At 35.0% G+C, this 25,832-nt stretch overlaps 1 protein-coding gene across 2 annotated transcripts in view; it reads left to right on the top strand.

The window, feature by feature from the left end:
- TMEM135 (transmembrane protein 135) overlaps window positions 1-25,832 on the top strand; it is a 264,516-nt gene that overhangs the window by 16,145 nt on the left and 222,539 nt on the right. For both annotated transcript variants that reach the window (XM_045483689.1, XM_045483690.1), the window contains exons 2-3: window positions 10,850-10,977; window positions 13,306-13,398. In XM_045483689.1, coding sequence (XP_045339645.1) covers window positions 10,850-10,977; window positions 13,306-13,398 — 221 coding nt within the window. The remainder of the gene's footprint in view (window positions 1-10,849; window positions 10,978-13,305; window positions 13,399-25,832) is intronic.

The raw sequence follows: 25,832 nt of genomic DNA, 5'->3' as shown, positions 1-25,832 counted from the left end.
TCTGTGTTTCTATTTTTGTGTCAGTAATGTACTGTTTTGATTACTACAGCTTTGTAATGGAATTGAAGTCCAGAATTGTGATGCCTCCAGCTTTGCTTTTTCTTTTCAACATTATTTTGGCTATTCGGGGTCTTTTGTGGTTCCATACAAACTTTAGAATTGTTTGTTCTAGTTCTGTGAAAAATACTGTCGGTATTTTGATAGTGATTGCATTAAATGTGTAGATTGATAGTCATTTAATATTTGTTTTTCCAACCCATGAGCATGGAATGTCTTTCCATTTCTATGTGTCATCTTCAATTTCTTTCATCCTGTTTTAATTTTTTTTAATGTTTATTTATTTTTGAGAGAGAGAGAGAGCACAGGGGAGGGGCAGAGAGAGAGGTAGACACAGAATCTGAAGCAGGCTCCAGGCTCTGAGCTGTCAGCACAGAGCCCAATGTGGGCTCCAACTCATGAATGGTGTGATCATGACTTGAGCTGAAGTTGGACTCTTAACCGACTGAGCCACCCAGGCACCCTATCTTTCTTCCTTGTTTTAAATAGTTTTAGGAGTATTGGTCTTTTGTCTGTTTGGTTAGGTTTCTTCCTAGTGCATTTGGTGCATTTATAAATGGGATTGATTTCTTAATTGCTTTTTCTTTGTTTCATTATATGTGTATAGAAATGCCACAGATTTCTTTTTTATTTTTTTTATTAAAACATTTTTTTAAAATGTTGATTTATTTTTGAGAGAGAGAGGGAGAAGAGTGTGAGTGAGGGAGGGGCAGAGAGAGGGAGACACAGAATCTGGAGCAGGCCCTAGGCTCTTAGCTGTCAGCACAGAACCCGATGTGGGGCTTGAACTCAAGAACTGTGAAATCATGATCTGAACTGAAGTCAGATGCTTAACCCACTGAGCCATCCAGGCGCCCCATATCCTGCTACTTTATTGAATTGGTTTATCAGTTCTAGCAGTTTTTTGGTGGACTCTTTCAGGTTTTCTATATATAGTATATGTCATCTGCAAATAGTGAAAGTTTTACTTCTTCCTTACAGATTTGGATGTTTTTTATTTCTTTTTGCTGTCTGCTGTGGCTAGGACTTCCAGTACTATATTAAATAAAAGTGGTGAGAGTGGATATCCTTGTCTTATTCCTGACCATAGAGGAAAAGCTGTCAGTTATTCCCCATTGTGGATGATGTTAGCTGTGAGTTTTTCCTATATGGCATTTATTATGTTGAGATATGTTCTCTCTAAACCTTCTTTTTTGATAGTTTTTTATTATGAATGGATGTTGTACTTTGCCAAATACTTTTTCTGCACCTGTTGAAATGATTTCATGGTTCTTACCCTTTGTCTTATTGATGTGATGTATCATATTGATTGATTTACAAATATTGAGCCACCCTTGAAACCCAGGAATAAATCCCACCTGATTGTGGTGAATGATTTTTTTTATGTATTGTTGGATTTGGTTTGCTAGTGTTTTGAAGATTTTTGCATCTATGTTCATCAGAGATATTGACCTGCAGTTCTTTTTGTTAGTGGTGTCTGTCTGGTTTTTGTATTAGGGTGATGCTGGCCTCATAGGATGAATTTAGAAGTTTTCCATCCTTTTCTATTTTTTTTGGAATAGTTTGAAAAAAAATAGCTATCAACTCTTCATTAAATGTTTGGTAGAATTTGCTTGTGAAGCCATCTGGTCTTGGACTTTGTAGTTTTTTAATTTCTGATTCAATTTCTTTGCAGGTTATTGATCTGTTCAAATTTTCTATTTCCTCCTGTTTCAGTTTTGGTATTTTATATGTTTCTAGGAGTTTATCCACTTATTCCAGGTTGTCCAATTTGTTGGCATATGGTTTTTCACAGTACTCTCTTAAAGTTGTTTATATTTCTGTGGTGGTGTTTGCTATTTCTTCTGTCTCATTTGTGATTTTATTTGAGTCCTTGATCTTTTTTCCTTGATAAGTCTGGCTAGAGGTTTAGCAATTTTATTGATTTTTTTTTTTTTTTTTCAAAAAACTGGCCTCTGGCTTCACTGATCTATTCTATTGTTTTTTTTAGTTTGTGTATTATTTATTTGTGCTGTAATCTTTATTATTTCCTTCCTTCTGCTGGTTGTTCTTTTTCTAGCTCCTTTAGTGAAGGGTTAGGTAGTTTATTTGATATTTTCTTGCTTTTTTAGATAGACCTCATTGCTCTGAACTTCCCTTGTAGAACTGCTTGTGCTGCCTTCCACAGATTTTGAGCCATTGTGTTTTCATTTTCATTTATTTCCATGTACTTTTTAATTTTTTCTTTTATTTCCTGGTTAACTCATTCATTGTTTAGCAGCATGTTATTTAATCTCCATGTGTTTGTGTTCTTTCCAGAATTTTTCTTGTGGTTGATATCTAGTTTCATAGAGTTGTGGTCAGAAAAGATGCATGGTATGATTTTGATATTTTTGAATGTGTTGAGGCCTATTTTGTGGCCTAATATGTGATCTGTTCTGGAGAATATTCCATGTGCACATGAAAAAAATGTGTATTTTGCTGTTTTAGGATGGGATGTTTTGAATGTATCTATTAAGTCTGTATGGTCTAGTGTGTCATTCAAAGCCCTTGTTTCCTTGTAGTTTTTCTGTTTAGATGATCTATTGATGTAAGGATGTTAAAGTCCCCTGCAACTATTGTATTATTATCAATTAGGTCCTTTATGTTTGTTATTAACTGCTGTATGTATTTGGGTGCTTTCATGTTGGGTACATAAATATTTACAATTATTGTATTTTCTTATTGAATTGTCCTCTTTATTATTGTGTCCTTCTTTGTCTCTTGTTATAGTCTTTGTTTTATTTTAAAAAGAATTTTGTATGACACAAGTGTTGCTACTCTCACTTTCTTTTATCATCCATTTGCATGGTAAATATTTTTCCATTCCTTCACTTTCATTATGCCTGTGTCTTTAGGCTTAAAATGATTCTCTTAGAAGCAGCATATAGAAGGGTCTTATTTCTTTATCCATTCTGTCACTCTGTGTTTTTTGATTGGAGTGTTTAGTCCGTTTACCTTCAAAGTAATTATTGAAAGATATGTATTTATTGCCATTTTATTACCTCTGTGATTCTTTCTTCAGCTGGAACTAGTCTGTTGTTGAAACTGTCTATGAAATTTTTTTTAGTTTTGTCATTGTTTTCTTCAGCTCCAGAATTTTTTCTCTTTCTTTTTATACTTTATTCCTTTTCTAAATGGAATTTTTAGGATTTCATTTAAATCCTATTTATAGTTAAAAAAAAAAATATATATATATATACATATATTTAGAGAGAGCATAAGCAAGGGAGGGGGCAGAGGGAGAGAGAGAGAATCTTAAGCAGGCTCCATGCTCACCATGGAGCCTGATTGGGGATCAATCCCATGACCCTGGGATAATGACCTGAGTCAAAATCAAGAGTCAGACACTCAATTGACTGAGCCACCCAGGTGCCCCACCTTTTTTTTTTTTTTTTTTAAGTAGTTTTCATCTTTGTTAAACTTCTCATTTTGGTTACGTATTGTGTTTCTGATTTCATTTAGTTGTCTGTGTGTTGTTGTAGTTTACTGAGGTTTTTTAAGATAATTATTTTGAATTCTTTGGCAATTCATACGTCTCTGTTTTCCTAGGGTTGGTTACTGGTGTTTTATTTTGTTCCTTTGTTTTTCTGTTTATTTGTATTCCTTGTGGCTTTGTTTTGGTATGTGTGCGTTTTTTATTTTTTTTTATTTAAAAAAAATTTTTTTTTTTAACATTTATTTATTTTTGAGACAGAGAGAGACAGAGCATGAACGGGGGAGGGGCAGAGAGAGAGGGAGACGCAGAATCGGAAGTAGGCTCCAGGCTCTGAGCCATCAGCCCAGAGCCCGACGCGGGGCTCGAACTCACGGACCGCGAGATCGTGACCTGAGCCGAAGTCGGATGCTCAACCGACTGAGCCACCCAGGCGCCCCTATGTGTGCGTTTTTTAAAAAATATTTACTTATTTTTGAGAGAGAGAGAGAGTGAGAGAGAGACAGAGACAGAGAGATAGCATGTGAGCAGGGGAGGGGCAGAGAGGGAGGGAGACACAGAATCCAAAGTAGGCTCCAGGCACTTAGCTGTCAGCATGGAACCTGATGTGGGGCTTGAACTCAAGAACCGTGAGATCATGACCTGAGCCAAACTCAGATGCTTAACCAACTGAGCCACCCAGGTGTCAGGCATCATTTACAGTGTCCAAATTCTGGCTCCTGTAGTGCAAGCCCTTCATCCTGTAGACTGGCCGGAGATTTTGGGTAGGTTTTTTGGTGAAGTCTGTGCATGGGCTTGTTGTTGAAGTCTTCTGGCTGGCTGGGCTGGTGTTTAGGGGTAGGCCTAGAGCCTAGGTTCACTGGTGTAGGCCATGTGCTTGGTCCCATAAGGGAGCAGTCCTGATGGCTTGGAATTTGGTGTTAGGCCTAGAGTAAGACTGGAGCCTGGCTTCTTAGGAGTTAGCCTGGTGCTGGGATGGGCCTTGAGCTTGAGTCCCTAGTTTGTGTGGGCTGGCTCACACGCTAATGGTGAAGTTGGGTGCTCATTTCACTCTTCTTTCATGGGGTGAGTGTCTGTCTCCACCCTGGGATGCCTGGACTTGGAGGCTGGGTAACATACATGAGATGCTCTTTCTTACCCTTTTCAGTGTGTGTTTTATTATTTCTGTGTTCCATCGAAGTGCTGTAATCTCTCACCTGGAATCCTTAGCTTTTGTGAAGGTATTTTCACGCATGGATAGTTGTTCAAATTGACATTTCTGTAGGGGATGAGTGCTGGAATCTGCTGGTTTGCTATCTGGGTGTCACTCCTGTGTCATTTAATTCAATTTCTTTAATAACTGAAGAAACTGAAATCTAAAGAATTATATCTAAACAAGGATCCTTCATAGCAATTGTTAGTTGTAGAGCTAAAGTTAAAAATCTTATCATATGATTATTTTGTACTCTATTAGGGTATTTATTTCTCTCATTCAGATTCTTTCTTTTGTAATAATCCCCATTTTCTCCTACTTGTTTGTCTCCTACCAGTTTTACACATGTATCATGTGTTTATTGTAGAATTTCTGGAAAATACCCCAAAACAAAAAGAAGATTAAAATAATATGTTGCCATGATCAGAGATAACAATGAATAACATTCTCGTATTTGTTCTGTATGTTCATTAAAAAATACTGTTTTGTAGTTTGCATTTTTAATTTACATGTTTTGATTTATTTTTCCCTGGTCATTAAGTGGTCTTCTAAAACAAGATTATAACACTATGACAAATAAGTTTATATTTTAATCATAGTACTATTATGTACCTGTATTTAGCTAAATTTTTGTAAGCATATTTGGAAAATTCATAAGAGATTAATGTGGAATTTCTTGGTCAATTCTTATGAACATTGCAACATTTTTGCTATAAAAATATGTTTCTGAAGGTGTCTGATGATTTCGGAAAATGATTTTATAGATATGTGCATGGTGTGTATGATTGCTGTTATGTTATTTGGTGAGATCAGTGTTTCCTAACCTTTTTTTTTATGCTGTAGCATGTATGGTGTACCTAGAAAATGATAATAATTGTGTGGCACACTAGGGAACACTGAAATATTTATTGCTGTGCTCTGTTACCCTAGGCCTGACTACCCAGACTGTTGAGAGGATCAGTATTTTGGCCATTTGTAAACCCTGGTTGGAATCTCTGGGTTAGAGCACAGTGATGATAATAAGGTCCTAGGTTGTTTTCACGTTTTGTGTAAGATTTCCCCTGTTTCTTACAATAGGCTATACAGTTTGGTATACCAATATTGCAAATATGTACAATTTATCCACTTTACTGGTAATGGGCATTTAGTTTTTGGCGGTATTTGTAATTACAGATAGTTTTTTCATTCCCATCAGTACTTTGCTTTATCCGTTCTTTTTATTTTGGTCATTCTGGTTTGTATGTAGTGGTATTTCTTTGTGCAATGATGAGTAATAGTGATGAGCATGTTTCATTTCCTATTGGCCATGTGGATGACTGCTTTTTTTTTTTTTAAGTTTACTTATTTTTTTGAGAGGGAACAAGAAAGCACAAGTGGGGTAGGGGCAGAGAGAGAGAGGGAGAAACAATTTCTTTCTTTCTTTCTTTCTTTCTTTCTTTCTTTCTTTCTTTCTTTCTTTCTTTCTTTCTTTTTTCAATATATGAAATTTATTGTCAAATTGGTTTCCATACAACACCCAGTGCTCATCCCAAAAGGTGCCCTTCTCAATACCCATCACCCATCCTCCCCTCCCTCCCACCCCCCATCAACCCTCAGTTTGTGAGGGAGAAACAATTCTAAGCAGGCTCCATGCTGTCAGTGCAGAGCCCCATGTGGAGCTTGAACTCATGAATTGTGAGATCATGACCTGAGCCGAGATCAAGAGTTGGATGCTTAACTGACTGAGCCACCTAAGTGCCCCTACTTTTTTTTAATTGAACTTTTTATTTTGAGATGATTGTAGATTCTTAGGCAGTTGTAAGAAATAGTGGAGAGATTCCTTGTACTTTTTATCTGGTGTCTGCTGATGGTATCATTTTACAAAATGATAGTAAATAAATATCACAACCCAAACCCTGCTATTGATATAGTCAAGATATAGAAGATTTCCATCTTCAAAAGGATCTCTCCTGTTGCCCTTTTATAACAATACCCACTTTCCTCCCATATGCCACCTCCTCCTAACCCCTGGCCACCATTACTTTATTCTTCATGTCTATGGTTCTGTCATTTCAAGAATGTCGTGTAAATGAGATGATGCATTATGCAGTGTTTAGGGATTGGCCTTTTTTACTCAGCATATTTCTCGGGAGATTCATCAACATTCTTTTATATATCATTCATTTATTCTTTTTCATTGCTGAAAAGGATACTCCACTATTTTTTAAACCATTCACCTCTTGAAAAACATATGGGTGATTTCTGGTTTTTGACCATTCTATGGAAAAGCTGCCGTAAACATTTGTGCATAGATTTTGTATTAACATACGTTTTCATTTCTTTAGGATAAACACCCTGGACTACAGTTGCTTGGTCATATGATAGTTGTGTGTCTTTATTTGTTTTTTCAAGAAACTGTCAAACTGCTTTCTAGAATAACTCTACCATTTGACATTCTCTCTAGAAATGCACGAGTGATCCAGTTTCTCTTTCTTGCCAGAAATTGGTGTTTCCCTTATTTTTTAATTTCAGCCAGTTCTGATGGTTGTATAGTGATAGCTCATTTGTGGGTTTTAATTTGCATTTCCTTAATGACTAGTGTGCTTATTTGCCATTTGCACATCTTCAGTGAAATGCCTATTCATATCTTGGCCACTTTTTAATTATATTAATTTTTTACCATTGAGTTGTGAGATTTCCTTATATATTCCAGATACTATATCGTCCTTTGCTGGATATGTAGTTTACAAGTATTTTCTCCCAGTCTGTATCTAGTCTTTTTATCTTCTGAACAAGTTTTTTAAAGAGAAAAAGTTTTAATTCTGAAGTGTAATTTACAGTTTTCCCTTTTCTTTAAAAAATTTTTTTAAAAGTAGGCTTAATGCCCAGTGTGCAGCCCAACACAGGGCTTGAACTCATGACCCTGAGATTAAGACCTGATCTGAGATTAAAAGTCAGATGCTTAACCAACTGAACCACCCAGGCACCCCTACAGTTTATCCTTTTATGAATTGTGTTTTTGGTCTCATGTCTAAGAACTCTTTGCCTAGCCTTAAATCCCTAAGATTTTGTCTGATTTTTTTCCCCTAAAATGTTGTAGTTTTTTTATATTTATGTCAGTGATCCATTTTGAATTAAATTTTGTGTGAAGTGTGAGACTTTGGTTAAGGTTATTTTTTAACTTTTACTTAAAATTTTCTGGGTCTGTGGTTATCCACTTACTCTAGCACCATTTGTTGAAAAGGCTGTCTTTTAGTTGGAAGTATTTGCATGGTTCTATTTCTTTTTTGTTTGTTTGCTTTTTTAATATTTATTTATTTATTTATTTATTAATTATTTTTTTAATATGAAATTTATTGTCAAGTTGGTTTCCATACAACACCCAGTGCTCATCCCAATAGGTGCCCTCCTCAATGCCCAACACCCACTTTCCCCTCCCCTCCACCCCCTATCAGCCCTCAGTTTATTCTCAGTTTTTAAGTGTCTCTTATGGTTTGGTTCTCTGTTCTATTTCATTAACCTATTTGTTTATTTCTCTGCCAATATCATAAAGCCTGATTACTCTATCAACATAGTAAATCTTAAAATTGAGTGGACTGATTCTTCTCACTTGATTCTCTTTTTCAAAGTTGTTTTAGCTCTTATAATCTCTTCGCTTTTTGTATCTATTTCAGGATAATCTTGTCTATACCTGTCTGCAAAAATCTTTCTGAGATTGTGATAGAAATTGTGTCACTTTGGGGAGAATTGACATGCTGAGTCTTCTGGTCCACAAGCATTTATTTACACCTTTGCTTTCTTTCATCAGCATTGTGTAGTTTGCAGTGTATATGTCCTATACAGGTAGATTTTTCCCTACGTATTTTTTTTTGAGGATTTATTAATGCTACTTTTTTTTTTTAATTTTTGCATCCATGTGTTGATTGCTTTTATATAGAAATAATTGGGTTTAGTTTGTTTGTTTGTTTGATTTTATATGTTGCTTGGGATATTGTGTAGACAATCAGATTATCTACAGACAGGGATAGTTTTGTTTCTTCCTTTCCAGGAACAGAGAAGATTTTTTTCTGTAACTATTTGAATATATAACATAGTGCCAGATTCTGCCCATTGTTAAGTCTAAAATGAAAGAGACATTACATTTTCAAACCTGAAGATACTGGGAGACCATTAGAACCAATGAGATGCTTGAGGATCAGGGAGTGATTGTGACAGACAGATTTTGTTTGTAAGTAATTGGGTGGTTGAGATAAGGTGGGAAACTCAGAGGTTAAACCATTTTTTTTGTGTGAAATATAGTGAGTTCTGCTTTGGATGTGTTGAGTTTTTTGATGCCTGTGTTACATATTTATTGATATGTCCAATAGATATTTGAAGGATGTATTAAGAATTTAGGGAAGAGGTTGGAGTTATAATAGGAATTCCTACTTTGAGATGATAGATGATGCCATTGGAAAGAGAGCATATGTAGAATGAGTAGTGATCTGAAGAAATGCTAATGAAGGAAAAAACATTTAGAGATATAATGAGAGGATGAAAAGAATTCATTGTCATGGAAACTATAGCAACTTCTTTTATCAAAATTCTACCTATTTGTTAAGATCTGTCTTAGAAAGTTCAGTGATATCTTCTAGACATCATCACCTTCCCAGTCCCATTTCCTTTTAGTCATTTCCTAATGTGTATTTCTATAGCAGTTTCTTCTTCCTCTAGTCTGGCATTTGCCATATTCTAGTTTATGTGTCTATTTCCCTATCAAGATTTTACACGCCTAGAAGGCAGGGATTTGATCTTAGTCATCGTTTTTGCTGTGTATGGCATAGTTCTTATTAACAAGTTGTTTAATTGAATGCAACAGGAGATGGTGAGTTTCAGGGTCTTCAAAGGGGTGGAGTAAGAAGAGCACTGAGACAAGTCCGTTGGATTTATTGATCACTGACCTTAGGAAAAGCTTTATGTCCGGGATGGTGGGGAGTGAATACAGTTCTCTAGTCTTCTTTCAAGTCAGTGTTGCCCTTCCTTACAATCCCTTCCTCATTCCCTAATTATGCTGTTTTAACCTTTCCTCTTTTGATACGTTGTTTCATTGTGATGGAAAAATATTTTTTCCCTGTGGCTTGTAAAAATTCTGCTATTTTTCCAAATATAGCTCATATCCCTTTCTCAATGAAACTGCTGCACACTCCTATGTTAAACTCACTCTTTGATAAACTCCCAAGGCACTTCGTATAGTATTACTAACACTTAATGATTCTTCAGGATCTCTAACTGTATCTTATCATACCATATTGCAATTCATATTCTGTTTATGTTGTGTATGTACTCGATAAATACTTAGATCTCATGTCTTGATTTTTAAATATCCTTACTAAATTAGTTCAGAGCTTATTTTGTTTGTTTTAATCTTGAAAAATTTTTTAAATTCTGAGGTCTCATACAAAAAACACTAAAATATGTTTTCAATCTAAATTTAAATTTAAAAGATAAGTCATGAAGACTCATAACATGATATTCTTTATGAAATATTTTTGTGACAAACTTCTGCAATCCTCGGTACAGGAACTTGTTCCAATATTGTGGTACCAACTTGTAGTAGACTAGATTCTCAATGTTTGTTTTGTTCTTCAGGGCTTTTTTTTTTTTTCTTTAACGGGCTCCAGTGGGCCAGAAATTATTAATTTTACTTTTTGCTTTTTGTGTTCCTAGCATGGTTTTGTCACACAGTAGTCCTATTTGAATAGCTGAATGAATTTCTTTGGTTTCTATCACTGAGGTTCTCTAATATCCAGGCTGATAATATCTGTAAATAGTTTTGTTTTTGACATTCAATTTCTATTTGAATTGTGCTTTATTTTTGCCGTTTAAAAATGCATTCCATTATTCAGTTTAACACTGTTTTTAAGGCATTATAAATACAACATTTGGTAGTTATTCTTTATGACCCATGATGTAATTTCTTGGTATGTATTTTACCCATTATACCTTCAATAGATTAAAGTGTCTTCTTTTCTGTCCCAGAAATTGTATTTTTGTAGAGGAGTCAGTAAAATACCAGAGTTTTAACTTTAATTTTAGAATATATGCTGTTATTCAGTAGCTTTCACATAAGAGCTAAGTTAGGTGGGAAAAATTGGTTGGATTAAACAAAAAAGCCTTTCTCTTTCCAGATTGCAGCAATTCTCCGGAAACGAAAATTAGACTATTATTTACACAAACTACTCCCTGAGATCCTACAATCTGCTTCATTTCTGACTGCTAATGGGGCCTTGTATATGGCTTTCTTTTGCATTTTAAGGTTGGTACTCATAATCACCACTGGAGGTTAAAACAGATTCTTTTGTTGGAACTGTGAAACAAACAGATGTTTATGTAAATGTTGTGCAGGTCACTGCTTGTATATATTTTTTCTCTATCAAATGGCATTTATGTATCTCAAAGAAAGGTTGTTAAATAGGAGTTGTGGGCCTCTTGGCTTAAAGATTAATACAGACTTCAAATTATTGCTATGATTATATAGCAAAAGTGCTTTGGTGTATCATGAGCTTTCTGAGGCCTACTATATTTACCAAATTGTTGATTAGGATATTTTAACTTTCCAATTTCATGGATCAAGAATTCAAAGCAACTGTGCATGGTGTAGGTGAGGTCCACATACAGTGACTAGACTTCAAAAAGACTATAAAATGCTCGTGTTTATAGGTAGAACAGTGAGTTAACTTCTGGCATATCCTATTGATGAAACTTCTTATTAAGTCTTATAATTAGCTATGTCACAGGCTTCCTATGACATAGATCAGTTAGAATTCAGTTTTTAGTGCTGTGACATGCCTTAACATGTTTATTAGATATTTACTTCTTATCTTTTTTCCCACTGATTGTTGAAAATCCCAGCTAGTGTTTTTCTTAAATCTGTCAAGTTAAAATACTAACTTTACATCATTTTCATATTACTGTTGCCCAGAGTAGTTCTGTAGGTATACATTAACTGCAATTAAAAAGATAATTTTCAAATATCCTTTACAGATTTTTTCCCGTCAAAACATTAATATTTATAAACTTACAGATTATGCAGAAAATAATTGATAAGGTTTATACTACTGAGGAAATTATGCCTTTAAATTGACTTGAAAGTGTGTGTAAGAAACTATCATATGTACTCTGGAAACTTTCTAATACTTGTTCACATGCTAAAAATAAAGTTATAAAATAATTAGGCTTAAAATATTACAATAATCATAAATTGCTGTTGTAGCATATTTCTTTATGTTCTGTGAAACTGGTTAATTTGTGGAAATGCAAATACCTATAATACTTATACTTAAAATGCTTATAGTTACATCCATGTTCCTCCTTTAACTGACTCATTGAGTTATTTTTCTTGATTTTTACATTCAGTAACTTCCTATGGCCTTTGTGGATTTTATATTGGAGGAAGAATCACTTCTAGTTTTCTCGAACAGGAAGTTGCTGATGTTCATTTTAGAAATACCCATATTTCATATGCTCTGTAGGTTTTCTAATTCTTTTAAAGCTAGGCTTCAGTTAAAAATATCATTTCATTGGTGATCCTTAATCTTTATGTGTATGTATTTACATTTTTTCTTATAATGTGTTTTTTATCCATGGACCAACTTTGTTCAGATGATTTTTTTGCAAGTTTTATGTGCTGCTTCTCCCTTTCTTAGGAACATAGTGTCTTTGAAAGGAAAAAAATCTTCCTAACATTTCCAAATATCTTTTTTTTTTTTTGATCTCTTTAAAAACCCAAGCAGCTAATGGCCATTTTATAGCATGTGAACACCATGTAGATTTTTACTTTCAAGGGACATATTCTAGTAAGTGAAAAATGATATACATATATATCTAAATAAAACTAAAAAAATATACATTACTTTAGTAAGTACCGTAAGAAAAAGTTATCAAGGATTGTAGAAGCAAAGAAGGGGTGACATTTGTTAAATATTTATCATGCGTTAAGAAATAGGGGTAGTAATAATAATTATAACAGCTAACATTTCCTTAGCACTTTCCATGTGCTGTGCATGGTGCTAGGAAATAGCTCATGTAGTCCTCATGACAACTGTATGAGATAGGTAATATTATTGTTCCCATTTTGATAAGGAAACTGAGAACATAGAGGGTTTGCATAGTAATGTTGGATCTAGGGAATGTCTGAATGAATGTGACTGACTAAATTATTGGAAGGAGAGATACTTATTAGTTTGCTGTTGTAGTAACCAGATTCGGAGATGGTAAGAGACTTAACTAAGGCAGGGGTAGCAGATTGGAGAATTTGAGAGTTCGATTGCATATGGAAAAACTTAAGGGAATGATTTAATGTGTGGGGAAAAGGAAAAGGGAGAAGCTAAGGCTGTTTCAAAGTGTCACACGTAAGTGGGTAGGTCGTCGTTGATCCTATTAACCTAGGAAAATAGAGGAGAGAGAGCAAGATCATGGCGATAGGGGAGAGAGCTAATGAGTTAGTTTGGTTATGGACATGTTGAATTTGAGGTGCTGTGAGACATTTAGGTAGAGTGTGGAGTGAAGAAGGGGAACTTCTGTTCGTAATAACTGAAATAACCACATAAACATTTCATACAAAAATTCCAAATTTGAATTTCAGGAGGATACTTGGAAAATTCTACTCTTGGAGTCCTGGCTTTGGTGCCGCTTTGCCAGCATCTTATGTGGCCATTCTAATTGAAAGAAAAAGCAGGTAAATTTTCATATATCTACATATTTAATAGAACTAGGTTACTGTCCTCTACCCCAACTAAAATTTTTTTGACTTACTATTTCTTATAGTCCAGGGGTGAGAAATATTTCCACATATATTTTTAGTCTTACAGATACTTGATGGAAAATTTAATTTTGTATTGATATTGTTATTCATGTTTATTAAGTTCATTAAAATATAAAGATTGACTTTATAGAATAATAATACCCACTGGTCTTTGTTTACTAAAAAATTAGAGAGTTATCTCTAAATAAAACATGACATACACAAATCTAATTGAAGGTCTTTTCCATAATGACAATACCATTATCACACTTGAGAAAATTAACAGTTTTCTTTTATCATCTACATCTGTAATTTGCTTCAACTCATTGAGTGATATCTGTTAAAGTCAGATATCCTTATTTTTAAGGTATCCTCTCATTGAAAAAAATATGTTCATTTATATAAGCCTGAAAGTGTTTCAAGTGACATAAGATTTCTTTAAAATGCTATAAGCTGTTATGTAAATTATTCAGTCAGGTAAACAGCTGAAGGTAAAACTTTTGCATAAAGGAATTTTTACTGTCTCATGAATAATGATTTTCATTGCTGAGAACCGCTTTGATTCTATCTTTTTTCCAGAGAGTCACAGTGGGGTCATGTATTAATCAAGATAAGGTCATCATCCAGTTTATGAAGATGTTCGCTAGAGTCACTCATCTCACGTTAAGAGTATAGATAGATCTTATCAGTTAATTAAATATTTACTTAAACCATCTGAGGCCATTTTTAATGCTTTCTTGTGTAACATAATGGTGTCTAAACATTTGGTTCTTTGCTTGTGTCAGAATACTTTTGGATTATTAAAATTACCAAAATCAAAGGACTGGTGGATATTGTTGCCCCAGCATAATCAAGTCAGAATCACTAGAAACATAGGTTATCACACCTGAGAGTATAGTACAGAATAGTACTGAGTATTAAGAGTGTGGATTCTGGAGCTGTACTATCTGGTTTAGGCAACTGGCTCTGTCACTTACTGCAACTACTTGATTTATTTAAAAATGTGAATACTGGTTTTAGAAATATGATTTTAAATCATACACGAAACTTTAAAGATGCTTTAAACCAAGTTTGCTCTTATTTATTTATTTTTAGCACTTGAGTAATAAGAGCATTTTAGAAGTTATTTGCCTACTTTTCAACAGAAAATGTTGAAATTGAATACTTGTGTACCCACCTAGAGTCAACAGTTGTTAACATTTTGCTATTTTTACTTAGTTGTAAGTGATTATATGTATGTGTGGTTATGTGTGTGTATGTGTGTGAATCATTGTAAACATCATGACACTTTACTCCTAAATACTTGAGCATTCAAATAGGGGTATTTTCCTGTGTAATTACAACACTATTATCAAAGTAAGAAAATCAACAGTCACTCCCTAATACCAGCTAGTCCGTAGTGTCCTAAAATGCTTTTATTACTGTTTTTTTTTGAAATAGACTCTAGTGGAGATTATGTATAGAGTTTTGTTTCTTTATTTTCTTTTAATCTAGCTAAATATCCCCACTCCTTCCCTCTCCCCATGACATTGACTTATTGATGTGACAGTTGTCTTGGGTGTAAAACTTTTCTGGTTTTGTCTGAATTTTTTCCTCATGGAATTGTTTAATTGTTTCATTTAATTCATGTATTTCCTGTAAACAGAAGTTTAGTCTAAAGACTTGATAGCATTTAGATTAAACATTCTTGGTAAGAATATACTTCATAGATGATGCAGAGGCCATCAGGTCCATAATTCCAAGTAGTTCCAAGTTTGAATATGTGATTAAAGTGGCAATCATCAGATCTTTTCAATAAACCTGTTAATTTGGGGGAATTAGATTTCTTGACATTCCACAGTCCTTTGCTGGAGTGAACCTGAGTTGATCATGATAATCACAATTTGTGGATTGGCTAATTGTTGTGTGTGTGTGTGTGTGTGTGTGTGTGTGTGTGTGTGTTCTTTATTAGGATTGAGTGTCATTTACTTCATAAATATTACAGAAGTTTTCCTCTTTTTTACTGCTCTAGAATAGTTTAGTGATGAATTTTCTGGCTTTTGAGAATTTTCTATTAAAGAAGATTAAATGGTCCCTTTGTTATTAATTTCTAGTTTTATTGCATTCTTATCTGAGAATGTTCACAGTATTTTCTCTGTATGAAACTTTATAAGGTTTTTATTGTGGCTTAATTTATGCTAAATTTTTGTAACTATGTTTTGAACATTTGAAAAAAGTGCATTCTTTTATTGGGAGCTCAAAGGTTGGTAGATAGCTATCAGATCTATGCTATTGAATATGGTTTTAGGTTGTATCTTTAATTCCAGGTGCAATTTCTAGCATTAAAAAGTATGCTCTTTTGGGAATGCAAGCTGGTGCAGCCACTCTGGAAAACAGTATGGAGGTTCCTCAAAAAACTAACAATAGAACTACCCTATGACCCAGCAATTGCACTTCTAGGCATTTATCCATGGGATACAGGTGTGCTGTTTCAAAGGGACACATGCACCCCCATGTTTATAGTAGCACTATCCACAATAGCCAAAGTATGGAAAGAGCCCAGATGGTCCCTCGATGGATGAATGGATACAGAAGGTGTGGTATATATATACAATGGAGTATTACTCGGCAATCAAAAAGAATGAAATCTTGCCATTTGCAACTATGTGGATGGAACTGGAGGGTATTATGCTAAGTGAAATTAGTCAGAGAAAGACAAAAATCATATGACTTCATTCATATGAGGACTTTAAGACACAGAACAGATGAACATAAGGGAAGGGAAGCAAAAATAATATAAAAACAGGGAGGGGGACAAAACAGAAGAGACTCTTAAATATGGAGAACAAACTGAGGGTTACTGGAGGGGTTGTGGGGGGGGGATGGGCTAAATGGGTAAGGGGCATTAAGGAATCTATTCCTGAAATCATTGTTGCATTATATGCTAACTAATTTGGATGTAAATTAAAAAAAATTAAAATTGAATTAAAAAAAGTCAACAACAACAACTACAACAACAACAAAGAGTATGCTCTTTATTTCATTTAATGTATTTTGGCTTGACTTCCAAATTTTTAGTTACCTTTTTTTTTTTTTTTGCTTGCATTTGCCTAGTATGTCTTTATCTTTTTTTTTTTTTTTTTATTTAAATTTTTTTTTTTTTTCAACGTTTATTTATTTTTGGGACAGAGAGAGACAGAGCATGAACGGGGGAGGGGCAGAGAGAGAGGGAGACACAGAATCGGAAACAGGCTCCAGGCTCTGAGCCATCAGCCCAGAGCCCGACGCGGGGCTCGAACTCACGGACCGCGAGATCGTGACCTGGCTGAAGTCGGACGCTTAACCGACTGCGCCACCCAGGCGCCCCTGTCTTTATCTTCTTGAAACACTTTATATGTCTGTCTCATATGCCACATAAATTTGGACTATATTTGGAGTTCCAATCTGAAAAAATCATTTTACTTGAAAATGTAAGTTCAGTCCATATACATTTACTTACACAACTAATATATTTGGCTTTTTATTATATTTGTCACTATGTACTCTGTTTTATTCTAATCTTTCTTTTACTTTTAACTTTGACATGATTATAGAGTCATGGAATATTACACAAATAATACAGAGAGACACATGAAAACTTAATCAGTTTCTCCGCAGGATAGCATCTTATGTAACTGTAGTATGATAAAAAACCAGGAAATTGACAATATTGTCAGCTAGACTATAGCCCTTATTCATGTTCACCAGCTTTTACATTGACACATATTGACCATTATAGTATCTTACAAAGTAATTTCACTGTTCTAAAAATCCTCTGTAGTTGGCCTTCCTTTCACCCTTCCCCCAACCCCTGGTGACTACTGATCTTTTTAACTGTCTCTGTAGTTTTACCTTTTGCAGAGTGTCATATAGTTAAAATCATACAGTATGTCAGCTTTTCAGATTGGCTTCTTTTTTTTATTAATATGCCTTTAAGCCTCATCTATGTCTTTACATGACTTGATAGGTCATTTCTTTTTAGTGCTGAATAATATTCCATCATCTGGATATACAACTGTCTATCTTTTGCCCTGCTGCAGGACATTTTGGTTGCTTCCAAGTTTTGGCAAATACCAGTAAAGCTGCTATAAACATTCATGTGCAGGTTTTGTATATTTATGTTTTCAACCCCTTTGGGTAAATTACCAAGGGGTATGATTGCTATATCATATGTTAAGAGTATGTTTGACTTTGTAAGAAACTGCCAAACTGTTATCCAAAGTGGCTGTACCAGTTTGTTTTCCCACCAGCAGTGAATGAGAGTTTCTGTTGCTCCACATCCTTGCCAGCACTTAGTGTTGCCAGAGTTCTGCATTCTGACCATTTTAATAGGAGTGTGGTAGTATCTCATTGTTTGAATTTACATTTCCTTAATGGCAAATGTTGTAGAGCATTTCTTCATGTGCTTTTTATTTTATTTTATTTATTATTATTTTTTATGTGCTTAATTAATCTGTATGTCTTTATAGTAGATTTCTTGTATACAACATGTAGTTGGGTCATGTTTTTTTGATCAGCTCTGGTAATGTTTGTGTTTTAATTGGTATACTTAGACTATTGACATTAAAAGTGATTATTAATATAGATGGATTCATATCTAGTACATTTGTTCATGTTTTCTTTTTGTTCCCTTGTTGTTTTGATTTTCTTTCTTCCCACTTATTCTGCCTTTTGTGGTTTTAATTGAACATTTTATATGGTTCCATTTTTCTCTCCTTTCTTAGTAATTGATTATACTTTTTTAAACTTTTTTTTAGTGGTTGCCCTAGTTTTGTAATATACATTTACAACTAATCCTACTCTACTTTCAAATAACACTATAGCTTTTCATAGGTAGTGAGTATACCTTATGATAATAATGTAATCCTAATTCCTTCTTCCTGTCCCTTATGTCATTGCTATCATTCAATTATATCTAAGTATTCATGACATACACATACACACACACACACACACACACACACACACACACACCCCTCATATATATACATAAGCATACAAAATCAATTACATTGGTGCTTTGATTACATTATTACATTATTTTTATGTTGTTACAGTATTATTTTGAATGAACTGTTATCTATTAGAGCAATTAAGAATAAGAAAAATAAAATTGTTTTTTCTTTAATGTTCCACCTTTCTTTATGTAGATGAGTTTCTTATCTGTATTGTTTTCTTCCTCTTTAGAGAACATTTAACATTTCTTGCAGAGCAGGTCCACTAGCAACAAATATTCTCAATTTTTTTTTGGTGCGATAAAGTCAGGATACTTTCTCAGGGTACAGAATTCCAGGTTGTTTTTTTTTTTTTTCCCTTGTCAACAATAAATATTTCACTCCACTCTCTTGTTTGCATGGTTTCTGAGGAGAAGTTGGATGCAATTATCCTTGTTCCTCTATAGGTAAGGTGGTTTTTTTTCCCTCTGGCCTCTTTCAGGGTTTTCTTTATATTTATTTTTCTGTAGTTTTAATAAGGTATGTCTAGATGTAGTTGTGTTGTTGTGTGGTTTTTTTCTTGGGCATATATGCTGCTTGGTGTTCTTTGAACTTTATTGATTTGTGGTTTGGTATCTAACATTAATTTAGGAAAACTGTCAGTCATTATTGTTTTGAATATTTCTCCTGTTCTATTCTCTCTTTCTCTCCTTTAGCTTTTCCCATTATGTGTATGTTATACTTTTTGTAGTCCTTGGATATTCTGTATTTTTTTTTTCTAGTCTCTGTTCTTAGTGTTTTACAGTTTTCAAGGATTCTGTGATATATCAAGGGTATGGTGATGTATTCTCTAGCTCAGAGATTCTTTCCTCAGCTGTGTCCAGTCTACTAATGATATGATTATATCGAAGGCACTCTTCATTTCTGCTGTAGTTCCTTTTCTTTGTGGAATTTCATCTCTCTGCTTACCTTGCTCATCTGTTTCTGTATGCTATCTACTTGATCCATTAGAGTCCTTAGTATTAATCATTCTTCTGTTTCGTTTGTTTGTTTGTTTGTTTAAAAGTAGGCTCCACACCCATTGTGGGGATTGAACTCGTGACCCTGAGATTAAGAGTCCAAGGTTCTTTACCTACTGAGCCAGGAGAGTGCCCTAATCATTGTTTTAATTTTAAATTCCTGGTCTGATAATTCCAGCGTCTCTGCCGTGTCTGGTTATGATGCTGCTCTGTGTCTTCAAATTGTGATTTTTGCATTTTGATGTGCCTTGTAATTTTTTTTCTTGATAGCTGGGCATGATGTACCAGGTGAAAGGAATTACTGTAATAGGCTGTTACTAATGTGGTGAGGTGTTGGGGGAAGGAAACTGTTCTATAGTCCTGTGGTTAGGCCTCAGTCTCTTAGTGAGCCTGTGTCTCTAGACTGAACTTTATAAGCCTTTCTCAGTTTTTCTTTTCCTCTTAGGTGGGGCAGGATAGTTAGAATGTGCTGGAGTTGGATATTTTGCTTTCTTGCATGTGGAATTCTAAAGCTGGCTGGAGTTAGGTATTTCCCTTCCCCATGCCACTTAGGCTCTTGTAATGCCCTAGTAGGTTAGGCTCTGGTAAACTAGCTTTTACCAAGGACAGGCCCTGTTAAGAACAGAATGCTCTGGCTCATTTCAAAATGATTCCTCTGTGTTTCCCCTACTTGGAAGCGTAAATAAGCGCCTTTCCCCCTGTTATTTACTTAGTTAAGCTCCCAGAGGTAAAATGCACAAAGGTATGAGGGTCCCTCTATGACTGGGCACCCCTTGAGTTTTTCACTCTCAGACCTGTCCACACTGAGCCTCCTGCAGTTTATCAGTTTAGGGTTTCCTGTTCTGGCTCTCATTCCCTCTGAGGTTTTAGCTGGTTTTGTTCTGGTAGATTGTGATTCTCTATCTGCCTGTAGTCCCTTCAGTTTTGGGGGCAATAGTTTGTAGGGTGACCTTGCTTCTCTTATGGATCTAAAAAGAGTTGTTGAGTTTTCAGTTTCCTTAGCTTTTTTACTTGCTGTTAGGACTAAGTGAGGACTTCCAAGCTCCTTGCACAGAAACTGGAAACTTGGAAGAAGACATTTTTTTTTTAGTCCATTTTTATGTATTTTTTTTTTTTTCTTTTTTTAGTGCTTGCTCTAAGGACTACTTAGATATCTTTAACTTTAGAGCTTCTTAGTGTTAATATTCCACCATCTTGCAAAACGTAGAAATGTATTTAGGTCCATTTTAAGTCTGCTTGCCATATGATCTCTTTTATTTTGCTGCCCCCACTCCCTTTCTTTGACTGGTGAATGGTCTTTCTCTGGCACCAGGGATTCAATTATCCATTCTTTCCCCATGGATTTGTAATGGCTCTTGTCATATACCAATTTTTAATATACGTGTGCATTGTCAATTGCTCAATCCTTTTCTTTTGATATATTAGTCTAGGTATTATTTTTTATAATTTTAGTTAAAAAAAAATCAAACTTTTCTTTGAAGATAAACATGTGTTTAAATACAATAACACCAAAGTAAAATTGTGCTATTGATATTAAGAACTATAACTTTTTAAGGCACAAAGAGGTTTCCTGGAAGTGAGGTGATAACTTGGATTTTAGTTACTAGTTCAATTCCTGCTCTCTTTTTGCTTTTGATAACAAACTTTTATCTTAAAGCTTTCTGCTTTCATTTCTCTTAAGTGAGCTATTGCACTGGTGTTTTATATGTAGACACTAGATAGTCTCAGAAAATTTGTAGGTAGTTATAAATTATGATCTGTTCTGAATATTAATTGGAATAGTCTGACCTAATCAAAATTTTAACTGTAGCTTCTTTTTAAGGATTTTCTTGTGGTTGCTGAAGAAAAATTGATCCTTATGTTGATGTGATTGTGGAGTAATTGAACCTTGTGTGATGTATAGTGATTTAGTTCTGTTGTTTATTAGGTGATGAAGTTATTACCTGGAAATAGCTCTCTAGTTCTTTTTTTTTTCTTGCGAGTTGTGTGGTTGTGTGTGTATATGTATAGCCACCACAAATCCTGGTTTGGGGTCTAATTAAAAATTTAAATTTTAGCCTTTTATTTTTTATTTTATTTTTATTTTTATTTTTTAGTTTTTTTTAATGTAATTTATTTTTTTTTTTAAAAAATTTTTTTTTTTTCAACGTTTATTTATTTTTGGGACAGAGAGAGACAGAGCATGAACGGGGGAGGGGCAGAGAGAGAGGGAGACACAGAATCGGAAACAGGCTCCAGGCTCTGAGCCATCAGCCCAGAGCCTGACGCGGGGCTCGAACTCACGGACCGCGAGATCGTGACCTGGCTGAAGTCGGACGCTTAACCGACTGCGCCACCCAGGCGCCCCTGTAATTTATTTTTTAAATTTACATCCAAGTTAGTTAGCATATAGTGCAACAATGATTTCAGGAGTAAATTCCTTAATGCCCCTTACCCATTTAGCCCATCCCCCCTCCCACAACCCCTCCAGTAACCCTCAGTTTGTTCTCCATATTTAAGAGTCTCTTCTGTTTTGTCCCCTTCCCTGTTTTTATATTATTTTTGCTTCCCTTCTCTTATGTTCATCTGTTTTGTATCTTAAAATCCTCATACGAGTAAAATCATACGATATTTGTCTTTCTCTAATTTCATTTAGCATAATACCCTCTAGTTCCATCCACGTAGTTGCAAATGGCAAGATTTCATTCTTTTTGATTGCCGAGTAATACTCCATTGTGTGTGTGTGTGTGTGTGTGTGTGTGTGTGTGTGTGTGCGTGTGTGTGTGTGTATGTATATATGTGTGTGTATATATATATATATATATATATATATATATATACACACACATACCATATCTTCCTTATCCATTCATCCATTGATGGACATTTGGGCTCTTTCCATACTTTGGCTATTGTTGATAGTGCTGCTATACACATTGGGGTGCATGTGCCCCTTTGAAACCGCATACCTGTATCCCGTGGATAAATACCTAGTAGTGCAATTGCTGGGTCGTAGGGTAGTTCTATTTTTAATATTTTTTATTTTTAAAAAATGTTTATTACTTGTTTTTGAGAGAGATAGAAAAAGGGGGAGAAAATGGGGGAGGAGCAGAGAGGGAGAGGAAGAGAGAATCCCAAGCAGGCTTCATGCTTTCAGTGGAGAGCCTGATGTGGGGCTCTGACCCTCAAACTACAAGATCATGACTTTGAGCTCAAATCAAGAATTGATCACTTAACTAACTGAGCTACCCAGGCACTCTGTGACTTATTTTTTTTTTTTTTCAACATTTATTCATTTTTGGGACAGAGAGAGACAGAGCATGAACGGGGGAGGGGCAGAGAGAGAGGGAGACACAGAATCGGAAACAGGCTCCAGGCTCTGAGCCATCAGCCCAGAGCCCGACGCGGGGCTCGAACTCACGGACCGCGAGATCGTGACCTGGCTGAAGTCGGACGCCCAACCGACTGCGCCACCCAGGCGCCCCTGTGACTTATTTTTTAAAAAGCAGATTTAAAAAAATTTTTGGAGTTCACCTTTAAACATAGAAAAGCAATTTTTTTGCTCCATCTTTTTATAAGTTTCTTTATAGTATATCTTATTTTAAATGAGTCTGGTCTATGTTTATCTAAAATTGTGTAAAAGTTAATGGTCTTATTTGCTTTGAGAAAGTGTTTTTTATTTACCACAAATTTTACTAAGATTTCATTAAATATCAAGACTCCTTTATAGATTATATGTAACCTAGAAAGGTTGAAGTTATGTACATCTAGTTACCAAAGTGAAGTGTGTTAATATTACAGTTTTTACTTTAAGGAAAAAGAATTTGTAATTATGCCCTTAATTCATGAAGAAAATCAGTGATATGTTGGTGGAGATAGCCAGCAGACAGCTTGAAGTGTGAGTCTCGATTCAGAAGAAGCATGGTAGTCATAAATAAAATTTGAAATTTTCTTCTTATAGGTGGTCACTGGGGCTGTGGGAGATTAGAGTGAAAATCCAGAATAAAAAGAAATCTGAGGTTAGAAGGTGGTAAACGACAGTGTTTAAGTAGTCAGTTGTCCATTGAGATGAGTGTACGGTTCATATTTTTAATAAAGTCAGTAATAGAGTGAAAGATAACAATATGGAGGATTAGCAGTGTCAAATTATAGTGGTAGCCCTAATTTTTAAATCTCCAAAACTTTAGTTAATAGTGAAGTCTTTACTCTGAGATTATACATTTTTGTACTCAATTGTGTAATCGGTTTTTCGAGAAGCATTTAATGAGGTAAGAGCATACACTATGGTTGTACACATACACATATGTGTGATGATATACATAGATACAGATATGTAAGTGAAGATCTGTCTGTCTTCATAAGTATGTCTTCATCTATATTGGTTTGACTTTCTTTCCTTCCTACTTTTCTTCTCTCCCTCTCCAACCCATCCATCCATCCATCCATCCATCCATCCGTCTTTCCCAGTCTTCCCCTTTCCTTTATAGAATTAAGCATGCTTTGCCAGCTAGTTCCTGAAACCTCCTAAGAGGGCAGTTTACTTAAATCTTAATCGTGTCACTGTGGGATTCTGAGAAAACTTTGAAGTTGTTTCCAGGGTTGCTCAAAAAATTTGTGCCACAAAGAACTGTGATCATAGTAACTCAGCAGGAAGCATTGGTAACATCTAGTTTATCCCTAGGTGGGCTGTTAAGAACTAGTCTTCTCTTTCTGTTTCTAGGAAGTGTTTTGTTTGTGGTTCAGAAAGTTGCTCTGATGGATTTCGTTTTGTAGAACTGCTATGGAATTTGCTTTGATATTTAGTATTAGTCTAGATAAGTTAAAACTGCAGGGTGCTCAAACATGACATGGATTAAAATATTGAAAATTGCATATTTATTCTAAACCTACTCATGTGTTGCATTGTTAGATTACACTGTTGTAGTTATGAAACTCCTAAGCAGATATGACCAAAATGAATGAACTCTATAATATGTGGATAAAATACCATGAATTTGGTTTATAAATTCTTGGCATCTTCATCTTTAAGTGTCATGTTATCTTCACAGGAAGAAAATTAAATTACCTTGCAGTCTTCTGAAAAGTTTACTTTGTATTATCTGCTGTATATAACAGAATATGATTATAGACTCTTGCTCTTATTTTTCCATTCCTGTACTTTAAGGCGGTACTTTTATACTGTTCTAAAACATTGTGGCAGATGAAAATATATTGTATCTTGAAAGACTTTCTGAGATCATTAAATAGCATCTTGTAGTAGTCATTACAATTGTTAGCAACTTTCACTATGCTTTTCTCTCATCTATAATTTCCCGTTTTTTGTAGCGCGCATGCGCGCGCACACACACACACACACACACACACACACACACAAAGATAGGGGGAGAGAGAGAGAGAGAGAGAGAGAGAGAGAGAGAGAGGGAGAGAGAAGGAATATATATAAACACTTAGAATCTGGAAGTTATATGATGCCTACTGTACTCCCTAATAACTTTAGTTATGAAATGTGTTACAGTGTCATTCAAAAGTTTCAGAAAGTTAGGGGCGCCTGGGTTGCTCAGTCGGTTGAGCGACTTGGGCTCAGGTCATGATCTCTGGATTTGTGGGTTTGAGCCCTGGGTTGGTCTGTGTGCTGACAGCTTAGAGCCTGGAGCTTGCTTCGGATTCTGTGTCTCCTTGCCTTCTCTCTGCCCCTCCCCCACTTGTGTGCATGTGCACGCTCTCTCTCTCTCACTCTCTCTCTCTGTCTCTGTCTCTGTCTCTCAAAAAAAAAAAATAAATAAATGTAAAAAAGTTTTTTAAAAACGTTTTGGAAGGTTAGCCAAAGAATATATACATTAAGGTTTCCAGACAAAAAGAAAAGACAATTGTCCATCTAATTAGACACAAGAATGTTGTTAAAAGATAAGAAAATTTGAGTTCAATAGAATGTGAGGATACCTTTTAATTTACTGAGGCGTTAAGGAAGTTTAATTATTTTAATGTTTTCCTGCGGGAATAATGGTACTTTTATTACACAGAGTTCTTAAACAGTGATTCTTAACACTTTTTTCGGCAGTACCCCTTGATGTGCACACCCCTCCTTAAATTTTGCATAGAAGTTGAGGACATTCACCCCTTCCTGTATCAAAAAAAATTATTTGTGGTTCACTGAGCTTCACCTGTCTTCCAGTCAATCCAGTGATTCACAGAAGAATGGAAGTAAAGTGTCACAATCTCCTGGGAAATTCAAAAAGTTACTGTTTTTCTAGGCCCTAGCTTTTCCTATTCAGGCTTAGGTCACCTTTTGTTCTTATTGGCACTTCTTCCTTCCCCATAACTGTTGTAGTATTATTTTATTATTACGATTTTATTTTATTATTTTTAAATGTTTATTTTTTATTTTTGAGAGAGAAAGAGCATGTGTGTGTGGCGGGGA

This window comes from Leopardus geoffroyi, chromosome D1 (assembly GCF_018350155.1).
Source record: "Leopardus geoffroyi isolate Oge1 chromosome D1, O.geoffroyi_Oge1_pat1.0, whole genome shotgun sequence".
NCBI lineage: Eukaryota > Metazoa > Chordata > Mammalia > Carnivora > Felidae > Leopardus > Leopardus geoffroyi.
Note: the sequence above shows the minus strand (reverse complement) of the source record. Positions and strands in the feature narration are given on the sequence as shown.